This window comes from Dreissena polymorpha, chromosome 8 (genome assembly GCF_020536995.1).
Source record: "Dreissena polymorpha isolate Duluth1 chromosome 8, UMN_Dpol_1.0, whole genome shotgun sequence".
Taxonomy (NCBI): domain Eukaryota; kingdom Metazoa; phylum Mollusca; class Bivalvia; order Myida; family Dreissenidae; genus Dreissena; species Dreissena polymorpha.
In genome coordinates this window covers 99,699,285-99,716,148 of record NC_068362.1, presented here as the reverse complement: position 1 = coordinate 99,716,148, position 16,864 = coordinate 99,699,285, and the positions used below count along the sequence as shown (strand labels likewise).

Genomic DNA, 16,864 nt, shown 5'->3' with positions numbered 1-16,864 from the left:
CTGATTTGTACTTGAATTGACATTTTTGTGGTGAGCATAAATTTTCTTCTTGACAATGATGTCTTTTTCAGTGATGGCCTTCCAACCAACACTTACACTTATTTTTCTTTTCTCTTTAAGACTGACCACAGATTTCATGTGTATGCATTTCATTTTCTTCACACAAAAACATGTTGACATGTATTTGAGCCAGTGGCAGTTAATTAATGGCCATCATGTAGCTCAATTGGCTCTGCATTACATGAAGATAGACCTTTAGCTGTATATACTGTTGCTGGTTTGAATTGGGATTTGCTGCAGTGAATACAATGGGAAAATACCAGATTTTTTTTTTAATCCTGCCTTCATGTTATCAGGGGACAAAGAATGAGTACATGCCTTACATCCGAGAGAGAGAGATATTGTACCATGTAACTCTGGACGAACGATTCTGACACATGAACATATAGCATTCAGAGTAGATAATACGCTGGTAAGGGCCGAAACAACCAACATCAAGGGGCTGTAAAATATGGCTGGTGTGCGCTGGTAAGACAAACAATATTATATTATGCTTTTTTGCACAGTAAACTAAAGAGATGTGGGACTTGCGGCCATCATATAACACTAAGTTTGGTTGGTCTTTGTCTCTCCCCTGCACGTCTTTGAGAAACTTTCAAAACTTCTTTGTTGGACCATCCTGTGCGAGTTGCTGTTCCATCAGCTCAAGGTATACGTCCTTCCAGCAGTTCCTCCCTCACACGTTCACCTTTGAAGACAAAATATGGCGGCATCTGTGTTAAGATAATATAAGACAAGATTTATTTTGAGTCGGGCCGACAATAATCAATCGAGCGTTAGATAAGTTTAGTGTGTGCAGATCGATAACCGTTCATTAGTTAATGAACAAAATAAAATTCAAAGCAATACGACGATTTTGCATGTGATTTCAACGGATAATTAACACATATTGTTATAGCGGATTTGAAAACAATAGTTTAATTTAAAAAAAGAACAGATAATTATAAGCAATAACACAAACAAGGAAATGCTTTTGGTGTAAGTCCAGTTTTGTTAGTTTATCAGTAGAGGGACGGCTGTAATGGGAAAGAATTTTAAACGTTATGGTAAAAAAGGACGTTCGAGTTATCTTTCTTTGACGGAAAGACAACACAGAATCCGTTGTAAAGCATTCCCCGCCATGAGCCTCATTTTGAGCTTAGAGGATCGTGAAGGACGTCATGAATTGTATTGCATACTAAGGTGAAGGACGCTTTGCAAGAAGGACCTTAAGTTACGATGACCACTGACATGAGGAAACGTTCTTGAAAATCGGTCGAACATCTCGAAAATCTTCATTGGGCAACCGATAATCCGTAAACTAGGGTGTTTGCATTTGATTATACTCAAAACAAAAGCTTACTTAAAACAGTTCTTAATTCGGAAAGAGCAATGAGTTCGGATAAAAAGAAAATATACGTTACCCGTCGCGTGCCACAACCTGGAATAGAGTTTTTGACATCACATGGCTATGAAATCAAGATCAACGAAAGCGACGATGCCATTCCGAGAGAGCTGTTACTTCAGAATGTACCTGGGATAAACGCGCTATTCTGTTTGTTGACAGACACAATTGATGATGCTGTTTTGGAAGCCGCTGGTAAGCAAACTTCATACTTTTTGTATAGTCTCCCTATCAATAAACTTCAATTAGGTTTTGTCATACCAAAATCTAATCCCTTTGAAGAGCAATATCAGGTTTACAGTCAACTCGTACCTAAGTCAACTTGTACCCTAGTCAACTCGTACCCGATTTGGTCAACTCTCGTACTTTAGTCATTTTTCAGATTGGTCAATTCGTACCTTTTTAATATTTGTTCTTTATGGAAACAAATTGCGATGGGTGTTTGCATGCATTAGATGTTTTTTATGTTTATTGCAGGTACGAGTTGACCAAATAAAGTTATATTTTGGCGTAGACTAACATAACTTGTATGTTTTTTACCAGGGTACGATATGACTAATTAAAGTAATTACCTAAGTATATATAAATATTATTCATATTTATATACGCTTCTATAGAGGTCCGTTTCTCGAATGAACTAATTAAAAAAATTATAAAGGGATTACTTACCAGATTTACAGTGTCTGTGTTGCCATCTATCACATTCATCGCACATAATGGCCTTACACTCATCGGAAACAATATGTCCACAAACACAAATACAGTCACTATCTCCCTCATCCATGATGAAGCAGATTAATTAAACAAAACACTTAAATTATATAAACAATAAATGAAATTAAGTCCAAGACACAAAACACAGAGTCCGTATTTAGTTTCAAGATATTAATAATTTAATAAAGCCAATCTGCAAAGCCTTTATATAGTAATTTGGGGATTTACTCATATAAAAGTGAGAAAAACATACTCCTTTAACTTCAAAGTCGATCATACCTTTAATTGGTTAAGTCATCATGCGGTGTTTACAATCAAACATTTCATCAAAGAAAATGCCAACAACTACTGCGCGTGTCATTTTAGATGCACGACAAACAAATTGTTTAACAAATCGCCGACGGTCCTGTTGTCATAAAGGTGTTATTAGTAAACATTTTATCAAACAAAACGCCGACAAACACGTCCTTTATAATTATACACGTGTGAAAAATAATGAACTTGTCTACTTTTGAAAAAAACAAACATTTTTTTTATAACATTTATCTATATTGTATCAAAAACATATACAAAAACATATTTCACGTCTTTGATATATATAAATAATTTTTAGGAGGGTACGTGTTGACCAATTCGGGTATGAGTTGACTAGTGGGGGTACGAGTTGACCAAAAATCGGGTACGAGTTGACCAAATTGGGTACGAGTTGGCCGAAGGTACGAGTTGACTAGCTTCGCAATATCAATATGTCTTTGGCAAAGTTAACAACTGAGCCCTGAATATATCTTGGTCAAGTTCCAAAAATGGTTCTAACAATATCACAAAGGCTTACCAAAATTGGCAAGTTCCTTGGGTTCTCAGATGAGTGACTTAAGGCCTTTGGTCCTATCGTATATATATTATGTACAATTCTAATATGTATTTAAGTCGTAATACAATTAATTACATTTAAAAATATTAACGCTCTGTTACGGGGAACCAGTCAGTTATATGCAACAATATGTAGTTGTGAGAGATTGCTTTTGCCAAAAAAGGAGACATTCTTCCTTGTATCTGTTACTAACATATTTACTTCCTTATTGTGTATGTGTAGTATGTCCTTATACAAATATAAAACATTGTTTTTCCATTATAAGGAAGTAAATCTTGAATCTATGAGATATATTATTCTAAATTATAACTTATAAGTTTTAAGTATTTGTAAATAATAAGAACTTACTCCCAATCACCTTATTTAAACATTAAGATGATGATGTTATTTCTCCTGTTTGTCAAGTGGTATCTCTAAATTGTTATTCCCCCGGATCGAAAGATCAGGGGTATATTGGCCTGTCTGTCTGTCTGTCATTCTGTCAGTCATTGTATGTGTGTGTCACAAAACTTTAACCTTGGTTAAACTTTTATAACTTTTGCAATATTGAAGATAGCAACTTCATATTTGGCATGCATGTGTATCTCATGGAGTTGCACATTTTGAGTGGTGAAAAGTCAAGGTCAAGGTCATCCTTCAAGGTCAAAGGTCAAATATCATTGTATTTTTCGTTCCTAAAACTTTAACCTTGGTTAAAGTTTGGTCATAACTTTTAGAATATTGAAGAGAGCAACTTGATATTTGGCATGCATGTGTATCTCATGGAGCTGCACATTTTGAGTGGCTAAAGGTCAAGGTCATCATTCAAGGTTAATGGTCAAATTTATGGCTTCAAAGCGGCGCAATAGGTGGCATTTTGTTTCTTACAAACACATCTCTTGTTTATCAGGGCAGTGGCTCAACTTTCAATGTTACTACAATTTGGGTGGCAAATTTAATATGAAGATTGTTCCCAACAGGTCCAAGTCTCGAGGTGGTTGCCACGATGTCAGTGGGCTTCGAACATATCGATGTGGATGCCTGCAAGAAGCGTGGCATACGTGTGTGCAACACCCCCAACGTGTCTACTGACAGTGTGGCAGAGCTGACGGTTGCACTGCTTCTACTCACTGCTCGACGAATGCTAGAAGGTAGGAGAAATATTATATAACTCAGGCTTTGCATGAGAGTGTTACTTTCATGTGAAATTTGTGTAAAGATAGGGTGTGTGAAATGATTCAGGGCCTGCATAAGAGTTTTACATACACGATACATTTAAAGTTACATAAATAGTTAAAATCAACAAATGTTTAGCAAAATATTTCTTATCGAAATGTTAACCCATAAAAAATCAGTGTTCCTTAAAGCAATAGCCGAAATTTCATGTGATTTAACCAGATACAAAATGCTTGTGTTTATTTTTTGTTTGGCATAATATATTCCATTTAAATTTCCCGTGAACAATATACGATACACGGACACTAACATGGTACATGGTACATAAATATTGTTGAATATTATCATCCCACGAAAACATAAATGAGCATTTTGTATCTTGTTAAATCTATGTTACCAGAACACATGATCTGGAATTGAAATTTTGGCTATTGCTATAAGGAACATTGATTTTTATGTGTTAACTTTATTTTTTGAAATATTGTACGAAATATTCGTAGATTTTGAGGGTTTATGGGCTTTAAAGGTGGCCAATCGGCTCTGGCCGATGATTTGCTTTACATGGGTCCTTTTGGTAAAAATGGGGGGTCCTAGGGATTATTTGCTTGTTTTTCCTGTACATTTGTTTTACAATATGTGTCAATGTAAATGTTACGATAATATATATATGTTTAAATGTATGGGATGAAGTTGGTTTTCAGTGATTTTTTTCTTCTTTATAAACTACCTGTTCAAGGTACTTTCCCAATTGTGACAAAAAACTACAAAATGTCCAATGCCTTCTGATAGAAAAGGAAGGAAAATTTAGTTAATTTTGTTCCAAAAGTGAATTATCAGCAAGTAAATCCATAAAAAGCACATTAACTGAACACTTCTAGCCAAACTGCATTTAAATGAATATTTAAATTGATTTGTGCAATTTACACCAAGCAATTATAAAGAGACATAATTCCCAATAGAAAGATTTCACAATGCATTTTTTCCCAATTTCAGGGTTTTTGCGCTAATTTTTCCCAATTGATAGGGTACAGGCACTTTTTTCAGTTGGGCAAAAATATAACTGGTTTTACATTTATGCACCTTATTTACCTGTAGTTTAATCACGTTCACCTTCAACACTCACAACTCACAAAATATGATTATCCATTTTGAGCTCTAATATTCATCCCAATATTACAGCGGGTGAATGGATATTACCATATGAAAAGGCTGCACAATAATATATGCAAAGTTTCTGCTAACTTAATTTTTTTAATGAAATGTTGCAACCAATCTTTATTGAACAATAACAATTCTTACACAAGAACATGTGTAGAATTCTTATGTTGGTCTTACAGAAATAAATTCACACTTTTTTCAAGACATTGTGGTGTTATGAAAATATGTTTGGTAATAATGTCATGGCCAATCTGGTCAACAGCTTTAGGTAGAACTATCAGAGAAGCAGCCTCCCTGGATAATGAAAATATCTTATCCCAAGGGCCATTCCAGTTGTAAACTTGGCATGATATTGGAGCATTGGCCACTAATACCAGTAGTTATTATTCCCAGACTTATCACCCAGTAATGGTTTATGAACACTTGCACTTTCAGAGACTGCAGTTATAGTCATACACATATAACATAGAGGAGGATAGGGGAGTGATAGCCACAGTGTTAATGACATTAACAGTTTGACCGAGTGCGGGCTCTAATTCTCTTATATCTAAGGATGACTACGAACATGTTAGTATCCCAGATATATGAAACTGAAAATTTGAGCAAGCTTTTGCTAATTGTGATCAATTCTTCCATGGCATTAAGATGTGCATGTATTGTTTTAACCTTTTCTACTTATCATGCAAAGTGAAAACGGCTAAATGCAACCAGTCAAATGTATGCGCTGAGGTTGGTATCCTATACATGCTCATCAAGCAGCTTATGTCTATATTCAGGTGTAGCTGCCGTGAAGGAAGGAAAGTGGGGAAAGTGGAAGCCAATGTGGCTGTGTGGTATCGAGCTGACCCAGCGCACAGTAGGCATACTAGGTCTGGGCCGTATAGGTTATGGAGTGGCGCGCCGACTGAAGCCTTTCGGGGTCAAGAACATTGTATACCATGACGTTTGCAAAGTGAGTTACGCTGATGATGTCGGGGCCACGTTTGTTGATTTTGATACTTTGCTTCGTGACTGCGACATTATCTGTATATGCTGCAATCTTACGCCACAGACACGTCACATTTTTAACAAGGAGGCTTTCAAGGCCATGAAGAAGGAAGCAATTGTCATCAACACTGGCCGCGGCGGTGTCATCAACCATGACGATCTTTACGACGCTCTCACCAACGACGAGATTTTTGCTGCGGGTTTAGACGTCACTGAACCGGAACCACTTCCAGCAGACCACCCGTTGGTGTCCCATCCCAAATGTATCATCTTGCCTCACATGGGAAGCAACACGTGGGATTCCAGGAACCAAATGTCTGAGACAGCAGCAAAAAATATTCACTCCGCATTCTTAAAAGAGGTCGCTGTGGGAGACGTATATCGTTAATGCTGCAATAAATGTTAAACAAGCCGAGTTTTGGAAATCTCATTAATTTAACGATACAAACAAAGCTGGTCAATTTTTTAATTCCTCTTTATATCACTAACCACATGAAACTAAGGTGCAATTGTTTTCTTTGGCTTATGCCAATTGTCACAATTTTCTATTTACTATACTTATACTTATATGAAGTATGACCCATGTTATGAGCAAAAAAATGTCTAAAGCCATATGGGGCCAGTGTAGCTACAGATCAGCCTGCGCAGTCTTGTCAGGAGCTACCTTGTCCGCTAATGAGAACACAAAATCTTGTGTGACTTTTCAGCAGACCGCTGATCTCCTGACCAGACTGTTAACTCTTTCAGTGCTGGAACTGAATTTTGAAGGCCTTTGCAAACAAATTGGATCCAGATGGGACGCAACAGAACACACGTCTCATCACGATCCAAACTGTTTGCTATTCTGATAGTATTTTTTGAAAAAAATCTAAGAAAATGCTAGTTTTAGAAAATCAGTAGACAACATTTTAGCAGACGACAAATTTCCCAGCATGCAAAGAGTTAAGTTGCACAGGCTTGTCTTGAGCTATGATGTTCACGTGTGACATAAGACCCATTTTTGAATGACACACTTATATCAAAGTAAAGTAAATGACATTATTTAAAAAATGCTGACTTTTTGCATTTGTCATTTTAGCTTTTACAAGATAGTATTTATGTATTTTCTATTCAAGTAATGCTTTATCATTTTATTTATATTTATGCCCCCCTTCGAAGAAGAGGGGGTATATTGCTATGCTCATGTCGGTCGGTCTGTCCGTCCACCAGGTGGTTGTCAGACGATAACTCAAGAACGCTTAGGCCTAGGATCATGAAACTTCATAGGTACATTGATCATGACTCACAGATGACCCCTATTGATTTTGAGGTCACTAGGTCAAAGGTCAAGGTCACTGACCCGAAATAGTAAAATGGTTTCCGGATGATAATTCAAGAACGCTTATGCCTAGGATCATGAAACTTCATAGGTAGATTGATCATGACTAGCAGATGACCCCTATTGATTTTGAGGTCACTAGGTCAAAGGTCAAGGTCACAGTGACCCAAAATAGTAAAATGGTTTCCGGATGATAACTCAAGAACGCTTATGCCTAGGATCATGAAACTTGATAGGTAGATTGATCATGACTAGCAGATGACCCCTATTGATTTTCAGGTCACTAGGTCAAAGGTCAAGGTCACGGTGACCCGAAATAGTAAAATGGTTTCCGGATGATAACTCAAGAACGCTTATGCCTAGGATCATGAAACTTGATAGGTACATTGATCATGACTGGCAGATGACCCCTATTGATTTTCAGGTCACTAGGTCAAAGGTCAAGGTCACGGTGACCCGAAATAGTAAAATGGTTTCTGGATGATAACTCAAGAACGCTTATGCCTAGGATCATGAAACTTGATTGGCACATTGATCATGACTGGCAGATGACCCCTATTGATTTTCAGGTCACTAGGTCAAAGGTCAAGGTCACAGTGACCCGAAATAGTAAAATGGTTTCCTGATGATAACTCAGGAAAGCTTATGGCTAGGATCATGAAACTTCATAGGTACATTGATCATGACTCGCAGATGACCCCTATTGATTTTCAGGTCACTAGGTCAAAGGTCAAGGTCACAGTGACAAAAACATATTTACAAAATGGCTGTCACTACAACTTAGAGCCCATATGGGGGGCATGCATGTTTTACAAACAGCCCTTGTTGTATTAGTTTTCAGTATTGACTGTATTCTTTCATATCATTTGTGTTCAAAATACGAGAATTACTTTTAAACTGGAATTATATCCTCTATAATTTATCATAACTGTGATGTGTATATGTGCAACATTCATCTGTAACAACATGTGATAAAGTGGTATTTTATTGTGTAAATCAGAACTGTTTATTTTCTTACATGCATGACCACCTTAATGTTTTCAGGAAATATTATTTTGTAACATTTTTTTTTTTTATGAAACCAGCTTTAATGCTTTTTTACTATGTTATGTACTGTTGTTGACATATATTACATGTATATAAATAATTAAATATCCAATAAAAAAAGGAAAACATTTAGCTCACCTGAACACAAAGTTCTCATGTCGAGCATTTGTGATTGCTTTTTTTCTGTCATGTATTTCCAATCCTACAGATTTGATTTCACTGTGCTAATGGCACAGGCTAATCTGGGACGGCTTTTCACGCACATGCTTTAAACCCCTTTTTCACAGCAGCTGCAAGGCTCATATTATTTAATGGTATAATGAGGAAATTGAGTGTCCTATCAAATCTCTGCCCTCTAAATCAGCTTTAAGTGCTGAAGATTGAGATCTTTTGTGATCACCCTTTGTGCATCATAAATCTTTAAAGTTAAACTTCTGAACACATTTATTGCTGAATTTTCAACTTGACAAAAAGTTGTCCCCATGATATTTTGGTCGAGTTTGAAGCTGAGTCACAGGTCTCAATAACTAACTCACTAGTCATATTAAGGAAAGCTTGATATCTCAGTTGAGTTCTTAACGTGATAATAGGGGTCAAAATCTAGGTAAAATAAAAGAAAAAGCTAGTGGACACTCTTTTAAGTCTTAAGACCACATGTATTGCCAAAACTTAAGGAAAGTTGATCAGAACATTTGTCCCAATGATAACTCGGCCAAGATTGAACCTGTGTCATGTGGTTCCAAAAAAACTTGTGAGGTACTTTGCTGAGCTCCTTAGGCAAATGGCCTCGTCATTTTAATTTAGTTTTATTATGTCTTGTTATAAATTGTATCTTATGTATACATTTTTAATCCCTTCTAATGATTTATCTTAAGAATATGTTCTTCCAGTTGCAATGTGTTTTGTATCTAAAAAAATGTTGTTTATTTATTACATGTTAAGAAGAGTTTTGTATTACATCATGACATCATCATTTTGTCTTGCAGCATTTCTAATATTGTGTGTTGTTTAAACAACTATATATTATTGTTAACAATTACGGATGGGGGACATACTTTCTATCAAATCACATATCAAAATTATTGGTCACTTTCAGTGCAGACAGGACATGTAAAACATTTACTGTGAAACCATTATTATTTGTCTTTATACACAAATTTAAGTCAATTTTTGTGTGTCCTCACGACCCCGCACTCTACAATCCAACAAACTCTTTCTTGATTTGGACACTATACAAAACCCACCAATTTAATATAATACAAAAATGCCATATTCTATGAATGCACGAAATTGTGTGTGAACAAAAATAAATGAATCTACAGTATCATGTTTGTAATCTTGCCACGGAAATGAATCTGGGACAACGGATATTAATCTGGGCATTAGGAAATGTGAAACCTTTGAATCTTGAACATTAAAAATCGATTTTACGGGTCGCTGTGTCACGTCTCAGATGAAATCCGCATGCTTTCTATTGTTCATATAGTCTGGACATGCCTTGATTTATTCTGACTTGGATCTATACTCTTATTTATTTATTAAAAGAAATTTACCTAACTTGAAAATTTATCAAAATTAAATCTCATCGTGTGTGCTTTTGAACGGGTGACGGTTACAATATTGGTGCTGCGTTGTACGATTTCTTTTGACTGAACTTCACCAAGTTAAATTTGTACTTAACAACAACCGTGCTTTGTTTTGTACTTAACAACAACCGTGCTTTGTTTTGTACTTAACAACAACCGTGCTTTGTTTTGTACTTAACAACAACCGTGCTTTGTTTTGTACTTAACAACAACCGTGCTTTGTTTTGTGAATTTTGTGGATATCATTATTATCATAAGCATGACACAAATTGTTATAATAGAATAATAATAGCGTCATCATTCTGACTCCATTCCAGCATTAAGATCGTTACTCATTATCTGTGCTTATTGTTTAGTATTGTTATAATTGCGGCCCGTTCCTTATACCAAAATACAGTTTATTATAAACAAGAAGTTGTTGTGTGTCCCATTGTAAAGCCCATTAGGGAAAAGCTCAATTCGCTGCTTTAGACAGTTGCATATTTTTTTATCCAACACCAAATCTCACAGAAACATGGTCTACCGGTGTCATCGGGAGTCCGATGCGAATACGAACAAACAAGACTATTGCCAAGCAATGAAAGTCCCCTACCGGCTCCACCATTGTCAGAAATTCCACCATTGTAAGGATATTCTTTTTTCCATAGCAACCAGAATTTTTGACGTAGTAACAAAATGAAATGACGTGCATAATGTCCATATTGCCATCTATCCATTTTTCAAGTTTCATGAAAAAATATGAAGAACTTATTAAGTTATCGCAGGATCAAGAAAACCACCATTTTCAGCAGTATTTCTAGTCTATTTGTTGCCATAGCAACCATAAGTTTTGACGTAGGAACAAAATGAAATGACGTGCATAATGTCCATATTGCCATCTATCCATGTTACAAGTTTCATGAACAAATATAAGGAACTTTAAAAGTTATCGCAGCATCCAGAAAAAGTGTGACAGACTCACAGACTGATGGACACACAGAGCGCAAACCATAAGTCCCCTATCGGTTTCATCGATAGGGGACTAATAAGCATTTTCAGTCAGAGCGAACAGGATTTAAAGTTGCCTTTTCACAGATTTTGGCATGTATTGAAGTTTGTCATTAAATGTTGTATATCGATAAATGTAAACATTTGATCTTAAAAGCTCCAGTAACAAATCAAGAATAAAATTTAAAAAGAAAAAAGTAACCCTCAACAGGGTGCGAACCACTGACCCCTGGAGTGAAATGTCTATCATTTAGACCGCTCGACTATCAGTGCCCATACAATGCCGGATGTATTAAATTTTATACTATATATAAGCAATCATTGCAGTTTAACAATATACAACGACAACAACAGAACTCTCCAAATTATTCTATCGTTTCGCGTTGCAACGCTTTATAATTTTAGGTTTTTTTTTATGTATTGTCCTCGGTGGTAATGAAAAGGTCATAGACCGGACGGACTCGTATGACTTGAAGGAAAGAACAAACACAATATTGTTGATTGAAAACGGGCATTTATTATAAAATGCCATAAAAAAGATAAAAATAGAACAGATTCTTTCCAGAAAGGCATAATGGGTGGTAAAAACACGCCACAAAGGGGACCGGAACGGGAACCCCGCCGCCCATGAAGGTTTTTAAATCGTCAAAAGATGCATATAATGGATATTTTAGAGCATAGTAAATGTTGAGTATTACTGTTTCCTCACAAATATCATAAATATAACGAAAATTTGCGAATCTGAAGCAATTTTTATATTTGGTCAATTTACCAAAACGTGAAAAGGTCCCTTTAAAGGAATTGTCAACATGGTGCGGTTGGCTTCCCTCACGGTATAATACCTAATATTGAAATTAATTATATTGTGCTCCTAATGGTACACTTAAGCAATAACCAGAGAAACAGTTTGCGATCATTTGTTTTAAAATTTCAGAGGATGTGAGTATTTTAATACACATTTTCGTGAATGTATTTCCAAAATGGGTCACGTGATGTACATCTAAGATGATTGGGTGGTTAAAATGGTATGGAGCACAAAATCCAAAATCCTCACGCTTATTCACGAATGTAACGCGTTCACCAAACTTCCGGGTATAAATAACCAATGTTGTTTCGAGCGGATCACATATCCTATTCAAAGATCAAGTACATTTTTGTTTTTGATTAAGTCGTTCATGCATAACTAGCAGGGGATAAGTTAGTAACTAAACCCGGACACGATGCAGTAATCACAACAAATACATTGCGAAATGTATATTGATATTTTGAATTGTTATATCTGCATGTATACCGGATACATATGCGAGTAATAAAAAAAAAATAAAGGATGGGGACAAATATTCAAAATTTGGTCGATTATTCAAATCAAAGTTTTCCAATCGAATGTATTCAAATCCAAGTTTTCCAATCGAATATTCGATTTTAATGCTTAGTGCATATCATTCGAGTGTATTCGAATAATAAAAACCGAACGTTTATTATTTCACTATTCGTTAACAACCCTAAAAAGCTGAAGATTCAATCGATTCAAAATATACTTGAATGAATATCTACCCATGTTATCCTACAACAAACTTAAAAAAGTTACATAACCTGATGTTGACCCTTTAAACTGCAAACCAGTTAGACATAGTATTAACCCTTTCCCCTCTTAAGAAGCAAAGTAACAATTTGCGACCAGAATAAATCCTGAACAGCCTGCGAGTAACTTGCTGTCTGTTCAGGTTTTATGTTGTTTGCTGTTATCAGTATCTAAGGGTTGGAAATGACGTCTTTACAAATTGAATCTAGTAAGAAAGGTCTTTAATTAAATGTAACTTTCTAAGGGACCATACATGCGTCAAAATATTTGGTATAGTATTAAGACGCATCATAAAAACACAGGTAATCCATATCACAGACTGAATGCAACATATTTAAATATTGGTGTAATGTTTTCAATGAATTTCAATTTCTAGGCATATTCGCTAGCCAATATGAGACGATGTTTCTGACTGCAATAACCACATGGTTACTAAGGTCAGTATCATACTTGTACATCGACGATTAAATAAGAAAACTTATATGCAAACCTGTTTTAAAGCGACATATGGTGCAATAAATCGTCTTCTGTGGAACGTCTGTCTATAAAAGGAATTAAAGGCCGGCTTAAAGCCATTCTTATTTGATCTCGTGTGTATTTCAATGTTTATGATGTCCTTCCGCGCCTGAGTTGTTGAGAAGCGCATGTATCATTAAGATAAAATGAGTCGTGTTCTGAGAAAACTGGACATAATGAATGTGCGTAAGGTGTCTTCCCAGATAAGCCTGTGCAGTCCACACAGGCTAATCAGGGACGACACTTTCCTCCTAAATTGTTTTTTTTGCTAAGAAGAGACTTCATTTAAACGAAAAATGTCATAAAAGCGGAAAGTGTCGTCCCTGATGTGCCTGTGCGGACTGCACAGACTAATCTGGGACGACACTTTACGCACATGCATTATGCCCAGTTTTCTCAGAACACGTCTCAAATTATAAATACACATTTACGTATTTAAAGTCTCTATAATGCTCAAAATCAACTAAAATTTAGTAATGTATTTTGAAAAATAAAGTTTACACCTAAACAATCATATTCCTTATAGCAATAGCCACAATTTCAACACAAAAATAAATGTGATATGATTACATAGATTTTTTTAGATACAAAATGCTCGTTTTTATTTTTTTGTGACCACAATAGATTCAATGCTAATTTCCTGCGAATATATCTATTTATACGACACACGAACACTAAAATGGTACCATGTTAAAACCATAATAAAAACGAGAGCGCCGATGGCGCTGAAAGCATAGTTGCAAGATACAGGGAAGATGCTGCTGAAGTAAATGTTTAGGTCAAAATATACTAAATAGTTTCCTTATATGTTTCGATGTAAAAGCGACAACTTTGAGCGAAAATAAATACAACATTTTGCACAAAGAGACCCCCATAACCATACCTTTTCTTGACGGGCATTCTTAGCTGAATCGATTTAAGCAATAAAAAAGATTTGTCATGTTCAAACCAAAAACAAATTCGACTCAAATCAAAATCGACTGTTTTTGCGCCTTTTTCGGCCGTTTTCTAGTGGATTGTAACCTTTTGCAGTGCCATTTTTTACTTTAATCTCCAACTTTATCCTATTTCAGGGATTAAGTAGTGAACACCTATGCTTCCCCTATCAATATCTCCAAACGATAAAACCAGAACAAAGTGTACAACATGCCTTCGAGGAAAATATGATGATTTGTTTAGAAAGTACAGCCCTTCATGACTCGATTATTTAGTATATTGTAGCCTTAACGATTGCTGACATCACGAGTCGCCCCCCTTGTTAACAAAATGCTCTATTTTTAGAAACGGGAATTCCAAATAGTGACGAATGTGAATGGTTACAAAATGACATAACTATGAAAATAAATACGTAGAATTACATTATTTCACGCATACCATTATGCAACCATCCGTTTTCTTTTCCGACTTGATACATTTACAGCTTTCCATTTAATATTTTACAGACACAGCACTCGTCCAGAATTCACGCGAATCCATTAAATCCGATGCCACATTTAAACCGTTAACTCTACTCGTAACGTAAATTTCTGGCTCAAAGTAAAACATTTTAACTTCAATTAACACATCTCTTACTTTTAAACTCTACTTCATCAAATCCATAGAAAGGCACGTCAGAATCCATGTCATAAATCAGAAAACATTCATCGTACTCCGCCATTTTTTACACATTTTCAAAGAATAAAAGTGCTTTATGCCCCACTTCCTGCTGAGAATATGTTTTAATTTCTATTTATAATTAACCGATGAAATGTTCCATATACTTTAACCAGGGCCTTATTAATTCAGTTATGTAAACATTTGACCTCTCACAGAACAGTAAACGAAGGAAATAGAAATTGGGATCCCATATAGATCTAAATTAGGTGTGAGGTCACTATCAACAAGAATAGAATTGTTTTACGAACGAAATTTGTTCTAGGTTATAAGAAGATTTTTTACATAAAACGGTCTTAGAAAAACTCACTAAAAACGGTGTCAGTAATATTCTTGGAAGAAAACGTTAGAAAAACGTTTCCCCCCAAAAAATTGTAAGAATTACCATATGCTAAATTAAATAGATATTTCGTCTGATTTTTGATCAGGTAAGGCTTCAGAAAGGTTAACCGACCGATATGGATTTTCAAAATGTGGTATATACCTTAAGCATAGGTGCAAGCACCTATGCTAACGAGCATTTTGTATCCACAAACATCTATTTTACCAGACCTGGTGTTGAAATTTCGGCAATTTCCAAAAAGAACAATGATTTTTAATTGTTTAGCTTTATTTTACGAAATATTGTACGAAATTTTCGTTGATTTTGAGTAGTACTGTTACTTTAATGGCTGATAAATTCACTGCTAAGATTACCAAATTGAATGGCCTTACATTTCTCAAACTATGCCCTTTCGCAGCTAGTCCGTGTAAACGTACGCAGCTGTTTTGCATGTTTTCGTTACTGTTTATAAAAGTTTAACCTTGATCCAGATAACAGTGCGGATGTTTTTGTACCAAAATGCGATATAATGTCAAGGCCGTGCGATGGCAGACGGGCTTAAAGGAGGATAACCATTCCAAAGAAAAAGATAAAGACAATTATCTTATCGCGAACGACATAGCTGACTCGCTGTCACGACTAACTTACTCGTTGGAACGTTTTAACCCATTTATGCCTAGTGGACTCTCCCATCCTTCTAAATTGGATCAATTTATATCCAAAATTAGGGACGTCTAGTATATTTATTTCTATATTTACAATATTTTAAAATATATTACGTCCTTTACGCAAACAGCGCAGACCCAGATGAGACGCCGCATAAAGAGTTAATTTATTTTGGAATCGACAACGCTTATTCATGGTCCCAACTTAGAAACGTTTTTAAATGTCAGTTTGACATCGGATTGACTTGCCGAAAGCGAGCATTTCGTTCACAATATCATCTATGATCAAAGGCTAGCTTAAAGTCGATCTTGGCCATGTGTATTATAAAACGATCGAAAGTAAAATATCGTTTTTAGATCGTCGCGTTAGCGACCGACTAAATTTAACAGACCATGTTTTGCAAATCAGTATGTGCTAGGAAGCCTTAGCTACGCTAAGAAGCGTAACCCACTATGCTAGGAACGCTTACCGCTGCCTGTCTGCACTGCAGATAAGATTGCTTAGGAGCGTCTGCTCTACTACTCAGTGAGTGTATTTACCAGCTTGTAAGACGACATTGGCCAGTCGAGTGTTTATCATTGAAATCTGTACATATTGGCTGCTTTCAGGGCAAACGGGCTTTAATGCATGTCAAATAAGATTAGCCGGTGCACACTGATTAGCCTGTGCAATGCGCACAAGCTAATCAAGGACGACAACAGCGAACAACTTCAGTGCCTTCAGCGCTTTCATTTTAGAATAAGATAAAGAGTAAAATGTAGACAATCCAAAATCACAACTTCAAAGCACATGAATTTAACACAACCAGGCGCATATGAAGAATTCTTCCATTATGCCTTCCATTAGAATATGGACACA

At 35.8% G+C, this 16,864-nt stretch overlaps 1 protein-coding gene across 8 annotated transcripts; it reads left to right on the top strand.

The window, feature by feature from the left end:
• Positions 1–1,221: 1,221 nt before the first annotated feature.
• LOC127841571 (glyoxylate reductase/hydroxypyruvate reductase-like) lies at positions 1,222–10,018 on the top strand. 8 transcript variants are annotated; one of them, XR_008031113.1, is made up of 4 exons: positions 1,222–1,639; positions 3,989–4,159; positions 6,119–7,659; positions 7,803–10,018. XR_008031113.1 is itself a non-coding variant. In XM_052370492.1 (3 exons), exons 1-3 carry the CDS (start codon positions 1,432–1,434, stop codon positions 6,715–6,717), a joined length of 978 nt encoding a protein of 325 aa, XP_052226452.1. In that variant the 5' UTR covers positions 1,222–1,431; the 3' UTR covers positions 6,718–10,018. The 8 variants fall into 8 exon arrangements, 1 of the variants encoding a protein (XP_052226452.1); XR_008031117.1 differs by having other exon boundaries at positions 6,119–7,738; positions 8,319–10,018; XR_008031112.1 differs by having other exon boundaries at positions 6,119–7,738; positions 7,884–10,018.
• The last annotated feature ends 6,846 nt before the right edge of the window (positions 10,019–16,864 follow it).

Coding starts and splice junctions, on each gene's coding strand:
- LOC127841571 (XM_052370492.1), top strand. CDS start 1,432: ATGAGTTCGGATAAAAAGAAAATATACGTTACCCGTCGCGTGCCACAA. Junction 1,640..3,988: donor TGCTGTTTTGGAAGCCGCTG/GTAAGCAAACTT, acceptor TGTTCCCAACAG/GTCCAAGTCTCGAGGTGGTT. Junction 4,160..6,118: donor TGCTCGACGAATGCTAGAAG/GTAGGAGAAATA, acceptor GTCTATATTCAG/GTGTAGCTGCCGTGAAGGAA.